The sequence below is a fragment of the Triturus cristatus genome, chromosome 2_1 (genome assembly GCF_964204655.1).
Source record: "Triturus cristatus chromosome 2_1, aTriCri1.1, whole genome shotgun sequence".
NCBI classification, from domain to species: domain Eukaryota; kingdom Metazoa; phylum Chordata; class Amphibia; order Caudata; family Salamandridae; genus Triturus; species Triturus cristatus.
In genome coordinates this window covers 585,912,279-585,936,689 of record NC_140581.1, presented here as the reverse complement: position 1 = coordinate 585,936,689, position 24,411 = coordinate 585,912,279, and the positions used below count along the sequence as shown (strand labels likewise).

General features: G+C 41.0%; 1 protein-coding gene across 3 annotated transcripts in view; it reads right to left on the bottom strand.

The window, feature by feature from the left end:
• Window positions 1–24,411, bottom strand: part of SLF1 (SMC5/6 complex localization factor 1) — a 557,620-nt gene that overhangs the window by 171,699 nt on the left and 361,510 nt on the right. For all 3 annotated transcript variants that reach the window (XM_085632479.1, XM_085632478.1, XM_085632480.1), the window contains exon 13: window positions 2,613–2,758. In XM_085632479.1, the coding sequence (XP_085488605.1) occupies window positions 2,613–2,758 (146 nt within the window). The remainder of the gene's footprint in view (window positions 1–2,612; window positions 2,759–24,411) is intronic.

Sequence of the window (24,411 nt, the reverse complement as noted above, 5' to 3'; positions counted from 1 at the left end):
AGTGCAGGCCCGGCCATACACTCTCCGCTTGGAGTAGGCAATTCACTGAGTTGTGGGGGATTGGACAGAACACATTAAACAGCTTTGAAGCCGCCCCCCGCTTGAACTTTATATTTAACTTTCTGTCCCACCACTTCGATGAAGACAGATGTCCTTGTCTTCTTGAAGGTCCACTTTGTGGGAGTACTCTGTTTTGTGACCTATACTTTTTAGAACGTGAACTTCCCTGATTGTCTGTTCCTGATATTCCAGTATTAATATTTCAGGTGCGGCTGTGCTTTGCAAGCAGAATACTTGTCTCTAAAGGAGACAAGTAGAGAAGGACATCTGTCTTCATCGAAGTGGTGGGACAGAAAGTGATTTTTAATTTATTTTTCACAAACATTAATGGCGACTGTGTTACCAAAATACAAGTAAGGCTGATTTAACCACTCTGTACTAATTGATCATATTTTGACACAGACCAACATCACAAGGGATCTTTACCCTGAAGAAGGCCAGTGACCCAGAGGGGCAACAAAATTTGGCTGAAACATGTTGGTACATGCAGTAGGGGATAAGGAGTGGAACTCCTCCTATATACCCTGTTCTTTGATTTTGTTAATCCTGCCAAGGGGGATCTACAATAAAGGAGTTTAGGTGGTTCTTCCTAGGTAGTTTAAGTTTACTTTCTTCTGCACTAGTGATCCCTCATGCGAAAAAATGTCCTTACTTTACCTCACCTCTCTTTTTTCTTTATTCCTAAAGAAATCAGCACTCTGTCCAGTGTGTTGGTCTGCACCTGGGTATTGTAAGCGGCCCTATGATGAAGCATGCCACTGCATAGTGGGTGAGGGCAGTATTTAAAAATATGTTGACTTTCCGCTCTATTTCTTCTTTTATAAATCCTTCTACAATTTGCCTAGGACAGAGACACAGACAAAACTGCTTTGAGCAGAGTCTTCTCTGTTATGTTTTTTTGCCCTTCTCTTTTGTGAGTTGTGGTGTACTTGTGAGGGGAGTCAGAGAAAGCTCACTCCCTTGGCTCTCTTTTGTGATACTGGGTTATTCCTAGTCAAACACTGGCCTTGGCACAGTGGTGGGAATTCCTAGCAACATGCTGGCTTGGCCACAATGGTGGTAATTTTTGGCAACACGCTGGTCCTGGCACAATTGTGTTAATCCCTTGCAGCATGGAGGCCCTGGCATAATGGTGCTAATCTCTGGTGAAGTGCTTACCATGGCAAAATGGTGGTAGTCCCCAACGGTTTGTAGGCAGCCACTGTATGATAGTGCAAAAGACCAAACGTAGATCATTTTGAATATCTTAAAATTAAAGCAGGCTCAAAGGGAAAGAAAAACTACGAAAAAGGAGAAGGGTTGGTACTTATGTATTATTCCAGGTAGTTAGGACAGACAGAGGATGCATTCCTTATCAGATACACAAGCCCTCACCCACCAAAATGGTCGCATCATCATTGGGCTGGGCTTCTTGCTGGGCGGACGCTGCAATGCCCAGCAAGCCCAAACGAGGGGGTTCCTTTCCAGGGGTATTTTCCTCCTTACCTAAAATTGCTTGGCAAAGGCAGTTTTGTAATGCCCTGAACCTAGCTTGGAGGAGGGATAAAATGTAAGATGGCAAGAGAGTAAAATGGTAAATTGGGGATAGCTGAGATTAAAATTGGCTTTGGGTTATCAATAAAATAATTTTTGTATTCATGCTGAGACCTCATGCCAAAATTAAAAACAGGTGTAGAACCTAAAAGGGTACCAATGAATACCAGGTTCAAAAAGAGGTTTCTTGCCTTAGTCTGTTCACAAAATAGTCAATGGAAATTCATCAGGAGCGACTAACAGAGCCCTAATTGTCCAAATTAGCAGTGCTATTCATGTAGATAAGATATCCAGTTTTAGGGGGAAAAAAAGACCTTTAAAGAGCAGCAATTTCGGGTATGGAAAAGATCCCTGGAAAAGAGCCACCTCGTTGGGGCCCTCTGGGCATTGCAGCACCCGCCCTGCGAGGAGTACGGCCTGATGAAGAAACATGCTGCTTCGATGCGTGAGGGATTGTGTAGCCGATAAGAGATTCTCTCTCTGTCTGACCTAACTAATTGGAATACTAAATAAGAAACAACAGCACACTTTTTCGTATGTTTATTTAAGGATTGGGGGCCGTACAATCCTCAAAGAAAAGGTGCAAGTGTAACGTGAGACATGAAATGTTAATTTACTTGTTTAGCTATCCTTCACAAAACCCAAGACAAATGCCTGGTTTTAGGGTGATGGTTGGAAAAGGAAAACATATTGTATTTGTAAATGCTAGCTTATTAGTGCAGCTCACAGCTTGGTTTGACATCATGTCCGTTACCATTTCTCCATGAGTTGCCAACTGCCCAAGGATGGAATTCCCACAAACAAGTTCCTCCTTAATAGTCCACAAACTGTTCTGGCCTGTCGCCACTAATCAAGAAGGGGTAAACACTGGTGAAATTAACAATTGCATCTTCCATTCACTGATATTATGACATGATAATGCAGATAAAAATCAAGTCCAACAGTTGCATATTTATGAATAAAAGCGGTCAGCACGAAGCATAGGACCAGTTAAGTAATATGAAATCCATGTATCTTACCATCTTGTGAAGAGACAGCGGTTCAGAAGACAATTTAAGATTGTTCTTTAAACAAAGTGTTCTAAAGACAGAGTCTGCTAAAAACATCTGAAGCCAGGGGGAAGGTATGGAACAAATCAATGATTCACTTTCTTCAACTGATAAATCTAAAAACGAAAACAGTTATTCAGTATAGAGAACATCTAGAAACAAGATTTCAAGTCAACAGTGTAAACCAGCAGCTATTAACATTTTGGCTTCTGAGAACCCACAATTAATGACTAATGGACACCGGGGAACCCACCTAAGCAATTTCTACAATTCAAACGTCAAAATAATACATAAACCTACAGAAACATTTAACAAATACATAAATTATTAAATAATTTGTGTAATACACCCTCAGAAGTATATAAACACTGAAATCTTAATGAGAAGATAAGAGTGCTTCAAATTTGGGAATTATTTCTAAAAGAAAAGGGGATATGATAGGCGCTTGGATAATGCTTCGCATTTTTTCTCCTAATGTATACTCTCTTTTTGTCGGGGCATACTAGTGCTGTAATTGAGGTCACCAATTGTCTATACATTTCGCTGTACTTCAGCTGCTCCCAAGAATCAAGCTAAGAAAACCAGCTTAATTTTCAGCTTCAAATTCTTTCACATCTACAGAACGTTTTAAAATGTACTATTTTACACGTATCTTTTTATGTATAGGTACTTTATTAATCTGCTAATATTATTTCATTTTTTGAGCAGACACATACCCCTGAATAAGTAAGAGCCACTAAACAATAAAGAATATCTAACAGCTAGAACTAACAACCAAATATGCCTAAATTGTATTGTACTGTAATTGCATTTATATAACGCTTACTACACCGGACGAGGCATCAAAGCACTTTTTCGGCAAGCAGCACACTACTCCGGGACCTATAAAGGATTAGTGTTGAATTAGTATAGTGAAATATGAAAGAAATTTGAGTGGTGGATATGTTAGTCAGTTATTTGGATTCAGAAGGATAGCAGAGGGATAGAACAGGGAAAAAGGTTTGCATTTATATAGCGCGTGTTACCCCTGATGGAGCGTTGACGCGCTTTTTTGGCGAGTAGCACACTACTCCGGAACCCATAAAGGATTAGTGTTGAATTAGTATAGTGTAAATATGAAAGTAATTTGAGTGGTGGATATTAGTCAGTTATTTGGATTGAGAAGGATAGCGGAGGGGCAGAAGAGGGAATAAAGGTTTGCATTTATATAGTGCTTGCTACCCCTGATGGGGTTTTAAAGTATTTTATTTGGGCAATTAATAAGCTACTCCGCAACCCATAAAGGATTTTGCAGATTTTCAAAACCATCCTAAGAGGAAGGACAATTCAGAAACATAATCTTAGGTGTTTCAACCTCCTTGGCTACTTCACAATATGGACTTACAGGCACAAAGACAGACGGCGGATGAAGTGTCACTAAAAAATAAGGTTCAATAGGGTTCAGGAGCTGATACATGCACATGACATGGTTCTTTTCTACTTTGTACCACTAGGCCTTTCATCCACCTCACCCTCAGTTACAACAAGATAACCAGTCAATTGTTTGGTTAACCTTGCACCAAGAAAAATATAGGAATTAATAATTTACACAGTGGTCACCGCCACTCTATATGTGTGTGACCACCCACCCACCCACCCACCCACCCACACACACACACACACGCACACACGCACACGCACCTCTGTAGTTGTACTTTGACTACCTTTCCATAGGAAATGGCTCTCTTTGATTTTCTAATAACTTTGGTGCCGGATGCCGAATTTTCACAAGACTCTCCAAATAAGAGTTCTTTATCCTCTGTTCCTTCCTGGAAAGTTTAAGGGGGGCTCCAAATGCAATATCCATAGGCATGTTTTGAAAGGGGTACAGCCAAAATGGCGGAATAGAATGACTCCATATTTGTCAGAAAGCTAGATATTGGTCCAGAAAGTATGCTTTTTATGATTTGGTGCAAATCCTTTTATTAGTTTTTGAGAAGTCGAGGTTAAAAAACGTTGTATGGGTGTGTTTGCGAGAGGCGTGCGAGAGTCCTGCTGTTGCCCAAAATAAAAAAATAGAGCCATCTGTTTAGCTGAAGGGGCTTTTTTTCCTGTCAGCTGTCTCGTGGGCACCCACCAGAGCTCATGCTGTGAGAGGTTAGCCCCCCTGCGTAAATTGAAGACATTTTGGAGGGTGGGTTTCTGCAATCCCGCTGGAGCCAGCGAGCCATCCAGACTTCTGCAGTAGTCCCACTGGAGGGCGGAGGCCTCGGTGACTGCCGTGGGACTAAAAAGATACATGTAAAAAGGGGGGTTGGGCCTGTGTGTCTGCAGTGGATTCCCGCAAACTAGCTGTTAGCCATGTGGCCTTCAGCTGCGTGAGACATTGAGTGCCTTCGGTGGGGGGTTGGGTGCGAACGGGATACGGTGCCTGATCGCAAGTCAGGCTCTGCAGACAATCCCATGATGTACACATCCAAAGGCCATACACAGTGTGGGTCTGGCATCCAGCGGGCGTTGGATGGAGAGCATGGATGAAGGCCAGGCCCTGCAGTCAAACCCATGCTGTGCACAGCCAAAGGCAGTGCACGGCTTGGGGTTGGCGTAATGTAGGGTAATAAAATATTACTTTAACTATAACCTGCGCCTTCTCCATGCACTGCTAATTACCTCCAGTATTATAATACTTTTGACATGCTCAATGGCATCATTGATAGCATCACAGCAACATCCGAAATCACATAATTGATAACAGCACGGTGCTTGGTGGAGGCGTGAGTTATAGTTACTTTAGGGCATTGAATATAGTTTCTTGAGATAACTTTTTATAGGCTCTGCTACCTTTTACAGCGCTACACTGCCTTTTGACTAGATTTGCGCTGTAGAGATACCATATATATACATACGTAGGCTTGTTTATTGCACCAATGTATATAGTTCACACAATCGATTTTATTTTGGGAGGTAAACAGGGCAGTGTTAATATAATGGCACTCCTGTGCTTCCATGAAAAACACAAATATTCCTGTTGGTAAATGCCATATTAAGTTGTATCTGCTGAATGTGTATAGTTTTCTTTCTTAAGAAAGTTATGTGTTGTGCATAGTAATAATATCCATTTTCTAGGTCTTGCCTACAGGCAGATTTAATTGCAGGTTGTCAACTATATCATAAGAAATAGCATAAAGGGCCCTGCTGCTTAAAGCTACCAGTTTACTGAAAACCATAAAACTGTGTCTGTCTCTCACACTCCATCATTCACCTCACTGCTGCAAGCTATAAAGAGTAGCGTGCTACCCATGTCCACAAGCGCTTTAGAGCTCCACATAGTAAGCACTATATATACATATATAATGCAATACAATAGTACACAATACCAATAGCTATTAGCTCTAATACATTAACAATGCAGACAGTTGGCTATGGGTCAGCCCCTTGCTCGCTTGGAAAGTTTTCTTGTCTGCCTCATTTCCCTGCTTCTTATGCAATGGCTTCCCCCCTTTTTCTTGGTTTGTTCCAACTATGGAGCATTTCTTCTTTACTGCATTGTAATTGGATGTATCCTTCCTCTGCTTGTACTCGGGGGACTGTCTTTTTTTTCTTTTCCTTCTAGCACTTCTTAGTAGTGCATGTGATCTCTGGCATTCTTCCTCGCGTGCTGCTTCCTCCTCAAATCCGCCCCCCAAATCTGCGCTGTCCCTCCTTGCTCTCAACACCTAATCCCCAGCTTCCCCAGAGGCTTTTCTCCAAACCCCTCCGCTCAGCCTGGTTGTATTTCTCCCACCACACTCTTCCGTTCCTCTCCCTCCCCTCGTTCCGTTCATTTAAAAAAACACAAAAAACCCCATCTTTTTCAATCATAACTATCAAATATTTTCAATCCTAACCAGCCCAGCGAGCTGGGGAAAACTGAAAGGTTGCAAGAGAATCAATGCTCTTTAATGTGCTATCACTATCAACCAATGACGTATGACAAATAATAAAGAACTATGCACTCACTATGACTGAGGAAGGTTGTTCATGCCATTGGTTTATGTTTACGTAAAAAAAGGAGCAGATCCTCGCCAGTACATAGCTGTGCACAAAGGACTGCACCCCCTCCAGGGGCTAGCGTGTACTTATTTAAAGACGATATCCCAGGTCACAGAAGCATTCTTTAAGATTACAACCATCTGAACGTAAGGAGTAAATCATTGACACTTGGTTGTGCAATACAGGAAGCGAAGTCGTCAGTCTTTTATTTACATGGCTCACAGAGTAAACATTGGTCTAAGAAAACACAGAAAAACACTTACACGGCTACTCCAGACCACAGGGTTCATTTAATAGTTACAAACTGTCTAGACCAGGCTTCTCCAACCAGTAGCTTTCCAGATATATCAGTAGCTCTCATGCTTTTGCTTGGTTGAATTAACATATGTACATCAAAATTGAAAAGCGTGAATTTGAAATTGAAGTGTGTGCATTTTCAGAATTTATAAGCAGATGTTTAGTTAAAAATGGTTGAATTTCCTAAATCTATTAAAATTTGATATTTGAGTGATAAAAATCAGTGTTGCAGGGACTATTACTAATATTTTTAACTTGGTGCTAGTGGCACTGCACAGCGGCTATGGCTGTTCTGTATTACCCATGTAGAAGCACTGCACATTGACAAAGGATTTTTAACATTACTGCTGGCAACCATGTCTGATGCCCTGAAGTGATCACTGCTGGTAGTCTTGCATATGGTAACCACTTATGTAACTTTGACAGATGCTGTTACTACTACATCTCTAACGATAATAGTAGCTCGGGCGGCTTTCCAGAACATAAGGGGCTCTTCTTACATAAAAGGATGTAGACCCCTGCCTTCTAGATGGTGTTGTGGTTCTGCTGGGGACAGGCACTTGCTCCTGTGAGCCCGGTGGGCAGTTGATCTCTCACAGCAGCCACTCCCACTTGCATTGATAAGAAAGTCTTGCTTTGCTCCTGGCTTCAGGACCATCTGCCCAGGTGAGGACACACTGGGGCCCATCAAGATTGGAGGGTGGGCAGTTGTTCCTCTACCCTCTTCCTCCACCCCCTCCTCGGGGGAGAGATGGGGCGGTAACAGAGGCCGGACTACCTGTTAGTCTGGAGAGTGGGTTCCTTTGACTCGGACCACAGAACCGAAGGAGATATTGACAGTACTTTTAGAATAATATGCAAACACATACATTTGAAGTGATGTCATTGCCTGATCAAGCTGGACAATACAGGAGCACCAGCATATGGGCTTATCCGGCACAGCAATGGGCAGGCTTCTTCATCGGCACCTGGGGCCAGCTGAGTACAAGCAGGGCAGAGCACAGCACGGCCGGATTCTGCCGCAACTGACAGCCAGGTGCGCATGTGCTGGAGCTAAGTCCTCGCTTTGCGTCACATCCAGCCATGGCTGTTAATTCCAGGAATCATCTTCTTTGTTTTCCCCTCACTGGTAGTAGGTGTCCACTTCTCCCATTTCCTGCCCCGCTGTGCGCACCAGGACTGCCATACCACTTTGTACTTCAAGTCATGGATGGGCAAAGGAGGGCTTTGCACAGGACTTTGTGAGCATGATGAAACCCGTCCCTGCTACAGCACAACAGTGCCAGGCTGCCTGCCGGAGTCAGGATCAGCATGCACTCAGCTTCTTAACTTAGAGCTATACGTGTTCTTTGCCCAGAAGTGTCCAAATTTAGTGAACTGAGAGTAGTCTACTCACTGGAAACTCAGAAATGTATTAATTTATTTCTGCTTTCAGGATCATTTACTGATTATGTTTGCTGTATACAACTGGCTTGATGTGATTCTATGAAACTTGTGCTGCAAAGTAATTTTTAAGCAGTTTAATTTAGAAAGGTACCTCACACTTCGAGGGAAAGGGCAGCAACATGTGTAGCAGTCGACACAAGCGATAGGCAATGAGGCTGTCTGGATCAGAGAGAAACTATGCTGCAGTTTGCACGATGCATAGGTGTAAGTTGACAGAATTATTGCCTCACATAGGTCAGGTGACTGACTTCCTGCAGGCAGTGCACTATATGGTCTGATGTACAATCTATTGGGCTGGGGTACCAAGAAGGCATGATTGGTGTAGCATGCTACATAGGTGACAGTTCTAACGCTCTAAAATACCAAGCTAGGGAGGGGAAAACCTAGAGAAATTGCTGCTATGATGACATGCAGTTTAAAATCTATCAATAGAGAAAGGAGACAGGATAGGGGGAAAAGAAGGGAGTAGGGCTGACAGGTAAAAATGGAGGACAAAGGCACGAGGAAAGGAAAAGCAGTCCTAAGTGTTAAGGGCAGGTAAAAGTGTAAAAAGGGCTGGCAGGTGAAAACATATGGTATAGATCTAAGGGGAAGATAAAGAACTCAGTCAAAGAAAAAGAGGGAGGAAGACAGAACAAGAAAGGGTAGGGGGCAGTGGGGAAAAAATGTTAAAAAAAGAGGCCCACAGATGCTTATTGAATATTTGGGAGCCGACAGACTTGAACACTTACCTTACACAGTGGGTCACTCTGGGGCTTATGCTAGCTAAGAGAAACATTGCACAGTTATGGGGAGCGTCACATCCTCCTACAGTGGATAAATGGAAAAAAGACCTGGACTGGTCCATGTATAGGGAGAAGACGGTCTATGTGGCTCGGGGTGCCCTAAAAAGTGGGCCCGCGTATGGGGTTTGTGGAATTCCTATTGTGGTGATATATGCCAACCGCCCGCACTATTATCTATGACGATGCCCCTTCCCCCTAGATCTTCTGGTGACATACTGCAATGTTTGATTTTACCTGTTGTCCCTACAATGCCAGATTTATTACTTCCTCTGTACTGAAACTAATGAGCTGATGTAGGTTAATAAAAAGTAATAAAAAAATTAAAAAAGAGGTAAGTGAAAGGGAAAGATGCTGAAAAGAGGACAAGAAGCGGAGAAAAGAAGTCCTCAGAGGAGAAGAGTTATGATGTGGCTTCACTTTTCAAAATATATCCTGTAGAAGTTCGGCCTCCAAAATCCCTGAAGGGTGTCTGCCTTGTTCTGGCTGCAAATGGAGACTGGAGTGAATGTTTGCCAGGGCTGTTTTCAGTTCTCAGTCTGGTCCTTTAAGGGAAGCTTATGTACAGAGAAGAGGTTCCTTAATCCGAAGGCCATGACGAGTGGTCAGGCCCTTCAAGTGTTCTTACTACACAACTATTTCACAGAGACAACATAGATGTCTTGCAAAGCTCTGGTATACCTGATGTGGACAAGCAGGAATATGTAGCATGCAGGTTTAGCAATGCAAAGACCTACTGAAATCGTGTTCCCGCTGCTTTTTTTTTTTACAACAGACACCCTTGCATTACTTACGCTTTCTCTACTTTATACTTTTTTAAAAATCTGCCTGGCCTGCTGCATTCTACCATGCACTGCATGTTAACAGGTTAAGCTGCAGACAGTCACTTTCTGACCAAAATGAGTTGTGGATTAGGAGAGGAAACGCAGTGTTACATGGTTGAGGAAACATTAAAAAAAGAAAACGACCTGATGAGGGTGCAGGGTGAACAATGAATGAGGCGGTCTTGGTGACACGAGCATGGACCTGCAGATGTATTACAAAAGGGTTTGCAGACCATGCAGACTATTTATAGATTCAACAAGCTAAGAATATGGAGGAGCTCCATATAAAAATATAGATAACACATCAAAGGGGAGAGTGGAAAGGATATGGAAAGAAATGTGATGGACTAAATGAAGTTGGGAATGTGTAGAAGCGCTGCATCAATTGTATTTGCTGATCATATATATATATATATATATATATATATATATATATATATATATATATATATGTATATATATACACACACACACACGCATGTGTGTGTGTGTGTATATATATATATATATATATATATATATGTACACACACACACGAGTGTGAGTGTGTGTGTGTGTAAAACACAAGGCCACAAGTTCTAAACTCTACCATAGGGCCCAAAAACTATATATTTAATAAATAATGTATCTCACAATATATATAAAAAAATAAATCCATGTCAACAGCCCGCCAAACCTTGCGTTACCTCTAGCAGGCAAGCACTGACAATATTCCTTGACAGTACGCAGCCAGTCGAGGAATCCGCCCAGATTTCCCTTTAAGTATCTCGGACTGGAATATGTCTGAACACTGCAGCCGTGGCTGAGTGACCTATTTCGGAAGGCGCTGCCAGACCTTGATAGCATATACTTGAATCGCAGCAGCCAGCATTAGGATATTCCATTTGAACATCGGAGCGATGTGAGAGGCTGCACCCACCCCTCTGGATCTTGAAGATCCATAAGTGCATACTCTTAAAGAGGTGCTTTGAAGTAGCGAGGACCAAAGTGTTATCATCAGCGCAGTGAAATAAATGGACTATTTGACATACACTGGCTCTCAGGCAGATTATTAGTGTTCAAAACACTGCTGTTAAGGTTGTCCTGTATAAGGCTTCTTGGTAAGCCTCATTTACAAGGATGTGGAGAAAATAGGTTTCTGGAATATAAACAATAAAATTGCTTTGAGAGGAACAGTTGAATACATTAAATAAATCCCGCACAGTTTCCTAAACCGCTTATTTTATCTGATAGTATTCGCGGGTCGCGTTTTTGTTTGTGTAAAGTATGCTTTTAGATTTTATAACAGTTACTACATTCATGTATGAGGCAATATGTTAAAGAATTGCGCAAAAGTAACTTGGAAAGACATGCCAAGGGGAGAGGAGCAAGATATTATAATACTATTTGGTATTGGAGATGTCCCATCAGTGAGTGCCCCTATAAAGGAGAAATGTCAGGAAAATCTGAGTTGCACTGCCCATTAGAGGGCTGGGGACGTTGGAGGGGTACGTGAGTTGATGTTGAGGTGGGGGGTACAGGCTTTGGCAAGATTAACATTTAGGGCCCGATTACGACTTTGGAGGTGCTGCTGGAGCAGAGTTTTCAGTTTGAAAATTCTGGGGCTTTTGAAGCTCTGGCATGTCTATTCGTTGTATTAATTTATTAATAATTAATAATTAATTATTTGTCTTGTGCAAGTGCGTTTATATTAATCAATCCGTTTGTTTTAACAAGAGAGAGTTACACGTGAGTGTGCTTAAATGTGCTGACTGATAATAACACGCGAGTTAAATGTGTTTTCATGTTTAAACGTTGCTATGTGCTGTTTATTTTTGAGCACAAAACGCTTTTTGAATTAATGCTTTTCTATGTTGCAAGTGCTAGATAAATGCATACACATAAGGGTATTAGTGGGGTTAACACTGTTTAATCACTATGCTGTAGTAACGTTGTTTTTGTCTCTTTTAATTAAGATGGTCTATTGAGGCCTATGTTGACCTGAGAAAGAAGGCTGAATAGTGAGCCTGGCTGTGATTATAATTTGAAAACTGAGACGAGGGAGACCCCTGCTGGAAATGGTCCTGAAGCTAACTGACCATGGTCCTTGTCGAAAACTTTCCATGAGGACAGCAGCAGTTTTTTGGGAGTTCTCCAAGAGAAGTGAAAGTGTCCTTGGCAGCCTTGGGAAACAAAGGAGCCTTAGAAAGAAGCTCTGAACTGTGGCTCGATGGCCGAGGAGAAGCAGGATAATTGTGATACATGTTTTATTTTCTTGGTTCCTGTTCCGTAGTTTTCGCTATGTGTATTTTTCCTGAGCGGAGATTCTCAAATGTAGCAATGTTACATCCTTTCCTTCTCGCTCTGCTCAGCAAGTCCGGCGGACATTATGGTTTTTTTCTATGTTCCCAATGTATCTTTCTATTGTTTAGAGTATTATAAGATGTTAGCCTAGAGAGGGTCTTTTGCCACTTGCCATTTTGCCTTTGCCGCGTATTGAATCTGCGTTGCTGAGGATTGATGCTGAAGGGACTTCGTCTTGAGAGACATTTACCGAGAGACTTGTCCTGACCCGTTCTGACATTTAGTTAGAATAGGTAACTATGAGAAATGATTTACTCTGATTGATTTTCTTTGACTAATTTTAGATAAAGCAATATAATTTCAAACATGGTGTTGGATATTCTTTCTTGTCAATTATTGAGTTTGCATTATTGATTATTGTTGTATATTTTGTATAGATTATGCTTAGGGACAGTCACAAAAACCAGGTCTTATCGACCTCGATATAGATGCAGGGTGTTTAGGAGTGTTTTCTTTCCACAGGTTTATTGTTGGTAGAGTCTTTGAGCGTATGTTAGTGAAATGGGCCCTAACGTATGATGAATGCATGTGCGTGTAACTGTAAGATTACTCTATCCGTGGTAGTGGGAATATTGTACACACCCTGATCTCTATCAATTTCCTGGTAGCAGAGGATGGTTTTTGATGATTGTCTTGATTAGATAAGATTGTTTTTATTGATTATTGGTTCATGTTGGTATATGTACTAATACTATATGTTGGAGTCGTAATGTTGAGTTATATGTAGTGCTTCTGGAACTTGGAAGCTGTAGCAGTTCTGTAGTAGGGCAGAGGGAAGTAAATGCTGCTCTCGGGAAAGACGGAATTGTAAGGAATAACGTGTGACAATTGAAGTTGCGCGTCACATTGTCTGGGTTCGGAATCAGTGACATCGTCGTATGTTACTATTAGATATTTCTGGTATATAAGGAGTGTGAATGATAGTGAAGGTTATCTGTGAAACTCTGGTCTTAAGTCCCAGGGATCCGTAAGGATTTCCGTTAAAGCTTATCGCGGGAGGAGTAATAGGTATTCTCTGAGCTTATTTGAAGAACTGGGCAAAGAAAGCTTGCTTAGTTAATGTGTGTTATAATTCTGTAGTGGAGCAGATTGTTTGTTCTCGGGAAGCAGGATTCTGTGCGTATGTACTATATTTCCTTTGTATGAATGTGCGTGAATGTTTGTACATTTAGTTGATTGTAAGACTCTTTGGACAAGTCCTAGAGGAAACAGTTAATGAATGTATGTTAGTAGGGCAGAGTAGAAGAAGTGCTACTGTGTCAATGAAAGGTTTCTTATGAAATAGACTCTCTTTTACTATTCTGTGGTTAGCGAAGCAGACAATGGAGATGTTTTTATGTTGTAACTAATAGATTTTGTAGAAATTTTGACACGAAGTCTACTGAAAAGATTTTGTAAAGGAGGGGTAGACGAGTGACAGAAGACAAGAGACAAACTGCAGCGACTGTTGACGTCAGAAAGACCGCGCTCTGATTGGATGGTAGATCAGAATAGTGCTCGCGCTAGGATTGGTGCGTTAGTGTGAGCCGCGCAAGGATTGGAAGAGCTATTTAGTGATGTAGACGTTCCAGGATTGGTGCGTTAGAGTGAGTCGCGCTGCAATTGGTTGAAAAATCGTATTGTATATTTATAATACGGAAAGAGTAGAGAGTTCTTTGTAAACGTTAAAATGTATTATCAAGAAGAGAAGAAGAAGAAAACATTTTTTGGTAGAGTTAAAAAGTGGTTTAGCAAGGATAAAGATGTTAAAACAAGAGAGGGCGAGTTGTTACCTCCACCGAAAACACCTGCATCCTTCATGGCTGCGAGACATGGGTTTCATACTTGTATATGGTTGGAGAATTGGGTTAGGTATACTAAAGAAGATGGTGTTCTAGCATTTCCAGAACATGGTTCATTTAATCTGGCCGTGTTGAGAAATTTACGGGAAAAGATGTTATGTCTTGACCCGAAGCTGAGACCTACACAGTTCGAGGCTTTAGTGGAATGGGAAGAAGAAGTACATGAGAGAGAGAAACAAAGATCTGGGGGGTACTATAGGTACATGTTTGGGAGGAGACATGATCGTGAAACTCATCATGATCGAATGAAAAGGTGGCGAGATGCTAGTATGTCAGAGGGATTATATCCGATGAGAACAGTTGAAGGAGGAGCAGAAAGGGTTCCTGAGTCAGAAATAAGAAAATATGGAATTAATGAGTATGAGGATGAGGTCTTAAATGACATGATTTACAAAAGACCACCTCCATATAGACCAGAACCGGACAAAAGTACACCAGTTGTTTCTCCGATAAGAGATACAGTTTGTGTTAGTGAGACAGAAAATGAGACACCTGAAGTGAGAAGTGATCATTACCTTGATAAGAATGCCAGACAATTAGCCAGAACTACAACAGAGTTGACTGAGAAGATTAGGGAGTTAACGAAAAATCTAGAAGCTGTTACGGTGCCTGTAACAATAGGTCCAGTTATGCCTGTGTTTGACAAACAGAGAGCAGGTGAGAATGGACTGGTGATTCCATATGTTGGGAATAATCTGACAAATTTAGTTGGTACTTCAGGAGATTCAGGCAAAAGAGTAGAAGGAAATGACCTGAGACAATCAAGACATGACACATGTAGTGAAATATTGGATGCTAGTGAAGCTAGTTGTTCAGGGATGCCAATTTTAGAACCGCAAAAGAGAGTGGTTCCAGTGAGAAAAACTGCTGAAATAACAGTTGATGACTTGAATGATTGGATGAAGGTTCTACAGAAAAAAGATAAAGATTCACAAGTAATTGATGTAGCTAAGTTACGTGTAGAACTAGAAGAGCTTGTCACAGGGACAGTTCCAACAGAGATTCTGAAGAGTCATCATGATGGTGAACTAATGTTTATGTGCAAGAGTGTTACCTGGAGAGCAAGAAATACACATGACAGGCTAAGAGCAATAGCAAATGAACAGGGAGTTGACATTGATAAAGTGAAAGCTTTACAAATAACTTACAGGATGGATTTTACAGAGAAGGACATTGAAAATTTGAATGCTACTGGTAGAACAGGACAGATTAAGGAAATGGTAGCATTATTGCGAAGATGGGGTGATGTTGAAAAGTGGAAGGATAGGTGGTACAAGAAAAGAGATGAGACTGAAGATAGAACAACTTATTCATCATTTCCAGTGAGAGAAAAGGAGAAACCAGTGGATAATTATCCTATGAGAGAAATACCTGGAGGAGGATATGTACATGTTCCATGGACTAGACAGGATATTTTATCATTTACGAATGATTTCCCTCGATTGAGAGAAAAGCCCGTCGAGTGGTATAGGCAGGTAGATAGGTTTGTGAAATTGTCAAAAGTGCTGTGGGTTGACCTGAATAGTCTGTTTGATATAATTGTTCCAGCAGACTTGTGGACTGAGTGTAAAATAGTTGTGAGTTGGCCTACTGAGGAATATCCAAGAGACCCAAGAACAGGGGCACCAGATCCAGAGGTAATGAGAAAGTATGATCAGGTGATGGTATACCTGAAGAGTAAAGTACCTGCAAAAGAGACAGACTGGGTAAAGATATATCGAACACAACAGGAAGCGAAAGAATCAGTTCATGCTTTTTACGAGAGGCTGATACTGGCATTTAAACAATTCAGTGGAGATGAACACCTGGGTGACAAAGATTTGAGTCACTTTGTATACAGATTTGTATATGGCCTTAGACCTGAAATTGGTGAGAGAATTCGTGAGCACACAGTGGATTGGCAGAGTAAGAAAGTAGATGAGATCCTGAGACATGCAAAATACTTCAGTGATGAAATTGAAGCAAAACAAAGAAAGCTGAAAGAGAAAGCAATGTGGGCACAAGTGAAAGTTGCAGAGAGACAGGAAGCACAGTTAGTGGAACAGGCGAATAATCCAGGAAATAATGCAGGATATAGACCAAGATATGCAGGAAAAGGAAAAGGAAGTCTTGAGGAAGCGAAGAAAAAGTTCCCTTGTCACAACTGTGGCCAATTGGGGCATTGGAGATCGGAGTGTCCTAATCCACCATTAGTGAGTAATGAGAGTAAACCTTTAAATCAACAGGTGCAGAACCAGAACGAAGGAAATAATCAACAACAGCAACAACAGAAAGTTGTGAGACAGCAGAGTCAAGAGCCAAAACCGCCCTTGCCGCAGAATAGAGGGTTACAAAAGTATAATCAGGATTCAGGATTCTACAATGATGAGCAGGTAAACAAACCAAGACGTTCTAACAAAGTACAGCAGTACTTGTTAAAGAGTGAAGGGAGTGAGTCTGAGGGTGATTATTGACGGTGCCGAGGAGAGGAAGAAGAGTGCATACTTGGTGCAACTCTAGAAATAGACCAGGCAGGACCATTTGTGGATGGGAAAATAAATGAGGAGAGTGTTACTTTTTTGGTAGACACAGGTGCGACAAGATCAACTGTCAGGTCAACAGATGTTAGAAATCTTCCTCTCTCGGATGAAGCAATCCAAGTAGTTGGTGTAGCCAATACACAAATCAAAACACGTCTTACTGAACCGGTAAGAGTACAGATAGGGAAATTTTCAGACATGCATAGATTCATTGTCTGCGACACGAGTCCAGTGAACCTACTGGGTAGGGACTTGTTGTGCAAGATGAACTGCACAATTTTTTGTACACCGGATGGAATAGCCTTTGAGACACCAGATGAAGATGCTTTGTACCGAGTGACTCTAGAAAATAGAGAGAGTGAGTTAATTGGTGCATTTGCTGTGTTTAATCCGGAGGATTCGCCTCAAGAGCTGAGAGACACAGTGAAAAGGACAGTTTGGGATTTTACTGGAGAGGATGTGGGATTGATGAATAATGTAGATCCAGTGAAAATTGCAGTAAAGGAGGGAATCACATATCCTAACATTCCTCAATACAAAATGACACCAGAAATAATTGAAGGGATAACTCCTATAATTGAGAAAATGATTCAGCAAGGAGTCCTGAGAGAACTACTGAGTAGTCCGTGTAATTCACCGATAATGGGACTAAAAAAGCCCAATGGGAAATTTAGGATCGTACAGGATTTGAGAAAAGTTAATCAAATTGTGGTGGCATGTTGTCCTATTGTGCCAAATCCATCAGTGATCCTGTATCAAATTCCACATGATGCTGAGTGGTATACAGTGATTGATTTGTGTCATGCGTTCTTTTCAATTCCATTGCATCATGATAGCCAGCCGATTTTTGCATTTAGGTTTGGCCAGCGTATCTTAGCATGGTGTCGAATCCCACAGGGGTATACGGAGAGTCCTTCGATATTCAATCAGTTATTGAAGAAATCGTTGGAAAGTTTGATCATGCCCGAAAATTCAGTGCTAGTGCAGTACATTGATGATCTATTGGTGGCATCAAAAACACGTGAAGCTTGTGAAGTAGATACCATAGCTTTACTGAATCATCTGGCGGATGGAGGGTTAAAGGTATCTCCAGCCAAATTACAGTTTTGCAAGAAAGAGGTGCATTATCTTGGACACAATATTGAAAAAGGTCTGAGAAAAGTGACTACTGACAGGATCAGAATAATCAGAGAAATGAAAGCTCCAAAGACCCAGAGAGAAGTGAGAATGTTCCTGGGTATGGTGGGTTATTGTCGTCAGTGGATAATTAATTTTTCCTTGATAGCAAAGCCACTAATTAAACTGACGAAAAGTGAAATGACGGATCCATTGGATCTAGATGCAGAACAAATGGCAGCATTTGAAGAGCTCAAAAGTAAAATGTGTGAGGCTCCAGCTTTGGGTATGCCTGACTATGAGAAAGAATTTGAGCTGTACTGTAGTGAGAGAAATGGATGTGCACTTTCAGTGTTGATTCAGAAACATGGATTACTGAGAAGGCCTATTGCGTACTTCTCATCGACACTTGACCCTGTAGCTGTGGGTTTACCAGGTTGTCTGAAATCTGTGGCTGCAACATGCAGGAGTCTGGAACAAAGTGAAGGAATCATAATGGGATATCCTGTAAGGGTATTCGTACCTCACAATGTGGCAATTCTTTTGACAAGAAGCAGAACTCAGTACATGTCACATAGTCGATTGACCAAATATGAAAAAGTGATTCTAGGAGCATCAAATGTGACTCTCGAGAGATGTGTGAATGTGAATCCAGCGACGCTTTTGCCAGACATTGAAAATGTGGGTGTGAAAATGGAAGATGATCATGATTGTTTGGATGTGCTTGAGTACTGTACAAAACCAAGACCAGACATAAGAGATCTACCCTTGAATGAGAGTGATCATGTGTTGTTTGTGGATGGATCATGTCTGAGAAATGATGATGGTGTGCTATGTGCAGCATATGCGGTATGCAAAGTTTCAGAGGTCATGGAAGCATCACCATTGAAAGGAGTGAAATCTGCGCAAGTTGCTGAATTGATAGCATTGACAAAAGCTTGCGAAATTGGGAAAGATTTGAGGACGACTGTGTTGACTGATAGTCAGTATGGATTTGGAGTGGTGCATGATTTTGGCCAACTTTGGCTACAAAGAGGTTTCTTGACATCGAGTGGAACTCCAATAAAGAATGCTGAAATGATTGGTAAATTGCTTGAGGCGATACAGCTGCCTAAGGAGTTAGCAGTTGTAAAATGTGCTGCCCATGGTCCAGGGGAGGATTTTATAACGGTTGGAAACAGATATGCCAACGATGTTGCGCAATACTGTGCCAAGACGAATCAGTCCATCAACAGGGACAGAGAAGGGGAAATGTCTTTTCTCTCTGTGATGTTTACTAATGTCCTAGAGACCTGGGATGAAGTGAAACAGTTGCAAGATGAGGCAGGGGAGGAAGAGAAAAAAGATTGGATTAAGGCAGGATGTGCTCCAAGAGAAACAGACCATGTTTGGGTCTACAGAGATGGCAGACCAGTGATGCCCAATTCCATCTTGTCGTCAATGGCAAGGATGTATCATGGCCAGGGACATTTGGGGAGGGACGCGATGGTTAGGTCGTTCAAGCAGACCTGGTACAATGCAAAGTTCAGGACAATTGCAGAAAGCATCTGTCAGAGGTGTTTAGTTTGTCAGCAATTTAACACTGGGAAAAAGACAGTGGTGAGTCTGGGAACAATAGGCAGAGAAGGAGGCCCTTTTACAAGAATGCAGATTGATTTCATTGAGATGCCCCAAGTAAACAGACTGAGGTATGTTCTAGTGGTAGTCTGTTTGTTTTCAAGGTGGGTGGAAGCTTACCCGACTAGAAGAAATGATGGATTAACAGTGGCAAAGTTACTGTTAAGGGAGTTGATTCCTAGGTACGGGTTTCCAGTAACAGTTGAGTCTGATAGAGGTGGACATTTTCAAAATGAGCTGATGGGTTTGATTTGTGAAGCATTGAAAATACAGCAGAAGCTACATTGTGCATACCGACCAGAGGCTTCTGGTGTGGTTGAGCAGATTAATGGCACAATCAAGAATAGGATTGGAAAAATGTGCTTAGCCACTGGCATGAAATGGCCAGATGTTTTGCCTCTAGTTCTGATGACAATGAGATCTACTCCAGATAGAACTACTGGTTTGAGTCCGCACGAGATAATCATGGGACGTGCTATGCGCCATGCATTCGTGCCTGTCAATAAGTTGGTGACAATAACTGATTACATGATTTTGGATTACTGTAAAGGCCTGGCTGACGCAGTTCATTCTGTGTTTCACCAGGTTGGAGAAGAAGCTACCACACTTGAGAAGAAGCAAGCCCATGATCTGAGTCCAGGAGACTGGGTGAGGATAAAAGTTCACAGAAGAAGAAATTGCTTGATTCCAAGGTGGGGAAGGCCAAGACAAGTTATTCTGACTACGACGACTGCAGTAAAGTGTGCTGGAGTGAAGCACTGGGTACATGCAAGTCATACTCTGAGAGTTCCAAACCCAAAAGAAGGGACTGGTAAAGAGTATTTTGAAGAGTCAGATTCCAGCGATGATGAAGATACAGAATCAGTGGGGAAAGAAGTAGGAAGAGCTTCGAATGAACCACTGCGAGTATCAGAAAAGAGATCAAATTCTGTAAGAGAGCCTGAAGTTTCAAACAGCAGTGAAGGAAAAAGAAAAGAAAAGAGAAATCACACAGAGACTACTCCTGAATCAGAAGAGGAGGAGATTGAAGAACCACTTGAGATTATACTTGAAGAAGTAGGGTCAGAAAAAGATAGAGAGGGACAGATTGCGGAAGACCCCCGAGGAGGTGTAGGGAACATTCTTGATGAGCCAGGTGAAGGGACAAGTAGACAGCAAGAAGATTGCGTGTCGGAGACCCGAGGAGGGACAGGAGTAGGGAAGTCTCAAACAGTGGTGAAAAAATCTGTGGAGAAGAAGAGAGCTGCTGGAAAACGGAAACAAGAGGCACTTGAAACAGATGATGAGGATGAACAAACAGAGGGTCGAGTTCTGAGAAAGAGAACTTGGATTGGAGAAAGAAATAATAAAGAAATAAAGCCGAAAAAGGTGTTAAGAGGAGATCGTTGGCCTAACAACAGAGTTAAGAGGCTGAGATACAAAATAATAAGAGCAAATACATCGAAAGCTGAACAAGTGAATGAAGTTTCGAGTCAAAGTTCAAAAGCTGAAGGAGAAGAATCAAGGGAGTCAAACGAACCAGTGGAAATAAAAAGAGTAAGAAGACCCAACCAAAAGTACAGATCACCGGAATGGTCTTATGTGGCACTGTCTGAAGGAGGAAAAGAAGAAGCAGTGACTCGAGATAATCCGGAAGAGATCTTGAGAGAAGTGGTTGAGGAAGATACTGGTGAAATTCTGAAAGTACTCTTGACTGACATTGGAGAAGAGTCGAGTACTGAGGATTTTGATGTTGGAGATCTGATACAATTTGATGTTGAAGAAATTGAAGTGAAGAATGACAAGTATCCAAACTGAGTGAAAGAAGGATTCACTTGGATCAAGTGAACGAAGAGATCATTTGGATAAACTGAAAGCTGAAGAATTGCTGAGGATTGAAATTGAAAAGTTCAAACAGTAGTGGAGTAGTAGAGGCTAAACTAAAATGGCTAACATAGAGGATAATAGAAATAGATGTGCCTTCTTTAAGAGGTGGTGTAGGATGTGCTGCTGCTGTACTGGATTATTAATGCTTCTATGGGGTGTTTTAGTTTTATTAGTGACTTTTAAAGTAGAGTTTGAGATGCATACAGAGAATGTGACAAATGTAGAGAAGAATTCACAAAAAGTAGTTCCAATTAGAATTAATAATGCTTACACACACAAAGATAGGTCAATTAATAACTTTTCTAGTAATGTTTTTTCGAAACTGTTATATGAATATGTAAAGACAATGGAAGTAAGGGATTGCTACGTCTGTATGCAATTACCTGCATCCGTCTCAGAGGGTGTTACTTATCATCATTTACCAGCTACATATGGTATTTCCTGTAGTATTTTAAGTAGTGTTTTTTATTTGTTAGGGAAAGTAGATTATAAGATGTCTAACAGAGATAGTATTTTTGGGCACTTGCCAATGAACAAAGAGCTGAATCCAGCTAAAGAAGCTAACACTTTTAGTGAGATTTTTATTGAAGAAAAAGGATTAACATTAGATTACATTTTTAAGAATAATTTAACTTGCAGTTTGAAAGGAGAGGAGAAAGCTTTCCTGGATATGGTAGAAGAAAGGAGATTGAACATGCATGAGAAAGCAGGAAAATATAAAGTGAGTGAGACAATTTGGGACATTGAGATGGGAAAAGAGTTGAAGAATGGGGCTAGTCCAACTTTAGCTCTTGATGCACCACAGAAAGGTAAACTTTGTATTACAAGAAGGAAATCCCAATATGATACATATTTTGTCGGGACTAGTGAGTGCCATGATACATACTTCATTGCAACAGGTTGGGGTTTCAGAGGTGGAGAAGATACGATTTTTCCAGGAGTATATTATGTTTGTGGGAATAAGGCTTATTACAAGTTGCCTGACCATTGGTATGGCACGTGTTATGTGGGCCTAGTTTTTCCAAAGATTTTTTATATAGATAAAGTAACAGATGTAGAAGATGTTAACTTACTAATGCGTTTTAAGAGAGAAACTTGGTCTGAAATAGTGGGTGATATTTTTGGGGTTTTGATTCCAGCAGTGGGAATTTCTTTGAATGCTTATGGAATTCGGAAGCTGTCTACAGTGGTTGATCGCTTATCGACAAATACCGCTGGAGGGTTTCTTTTGGTGAATACGGAATTAAGTGCCGTACGTGCCATGTCTATGCAAAATCGACTTGCCCTTGATATTCTATTGGCCAAGGAGGGTGGAGTCTGTGGAATGCTGAAAGTTCAACATTGTTGCACTTACATTCCAGACGAAAGCAGAGACCTAAAGGTCTATATCAAAAATATTACTGATTTGCATGAAGAATTAGTACCACTTGAAGCTGAGAGTTTGTGGACTAAAATAGCTAATAAAATTATAGCTGTTAAGGATTTTATTGCAAAGATAGGTAGTACTATTATAGGTAGAATATTGTTTCCCTTGTCTTGTATAATTGTGGCTTTATTAATAATAAGATTGGTGTGTGTGTGTTGTAAAAACAGGGGAGGGAGGAAGAAATTGAATAAAGAAAAGAAAAACAAGAGGTTGAAGAGAGAACCTCAAGAAATTGAATTAGAAGAATTGAGGGAGAGTGTTTACTTAGAGACAAAAAGGGATGATGAAAGAGTGACTGGTGTTTAATGTTGTGTAAAGGGGAAAAGACATTTCCGATTTCTCCTAAAATGGGACTAAATTTTCACTAATTTTTTTTTTTTTTTTTTGGGTTTATTTGGTGATAAAATCACCAAAGGGGGGATTGCTGGAGCAGAGTTTTCAGTTTGAAAATTCTGGGGCTTTTGAAGCTCTGGCATGTCTATTCGTTGTATTAATTTATTAATAATTAATAATTAATTATTTGTCTTGTGCAAGTGCGTTTATATTAATCAATCCGTTTGTTTTAACAAGAGAGAGTTACACGTGAGTGTGCTTAAATGTGCTGACTGATAATAACACGCGAGTTAAATGTGTTTTCATGTTTAAACGTTGCTATGTGCTGTTTATTTTTGAGCACAAAACGCTTTTTGAATTAATGCTTTTCTATGTTGCAAGTGCTAGATAAATGCATACACATAAGGGTATTAGTGGGGTTAACACTGTTTAATCACTATGCTGTAGTAACGTTGTTTTTGTCTCTTTTAATTAAGATGGTCTATTGAGGCCTATGTTGACCTGAGAAAGAAGGCTGAATAGTGAGCCTGGCTGTGATTATAATTTGAAAACTGAGACGAGGGAGACCCCTGCTGGAAATGGTCCTGAAGCTAACTGACCATGGTCCTTGTCGAAAACTTTCCATGAGGACAGCAGCAGTTTTTTGGGAGTTCTCCAAGAGAAGTGAAAGTGTCCTTGGCAGCCTTGGGAAACAAAGGAGCCTTAGAAAGAAGCTCTGAACTGTGGCTCGATGGCCGAGGAAAAGCAGGATAATTGTGATACATGTTTTATTTTCTTGGTTCCTGTTCCGTAGTTTTCGCTATGTGTATTTTTCCTGAGCGGAGATTCTCAAATGTAGCAATGTTACATCCTTTCCTTCTCGCTCTGCTCAGCAAGTCCGGCGGACATTATGGTTTTTTTCTATGTTCCCAATGTATCTTTCTATTGTTTAGAGTATTATAAGATGTTAGCCTAGAGAGGGTCTTTTGCCACTTGCCATTTTGCCTTTGCCGCGTATTGAATCTGCGTTGCTGAGGATTGATGCTGAAGGGACTTCGTCTTGAGAGACATTTACCGAGAGACTTGTCCTGACCCGTTCTGACATTTAGTTAGAATAGGTAACTATGAGAAATGATTTACTCTGATTGATTTTCTTTGACTAATTTTAGATAAAGCAATATAATTTCAAACATGGTGTTGGATATTCTTTCTTGTCAATTATTGAGTTTGCATTATTGATTATTGTTGTATATTTTGTATAGATTATGCTTAGGGACAGTCACAAAAACCAGGTCTTATCGACCTCGATATAGATGCAGGGTGTTTAGGAGTGTTTTCTTTCCACAGGTTTATTGTTGGTAGAGTCTTT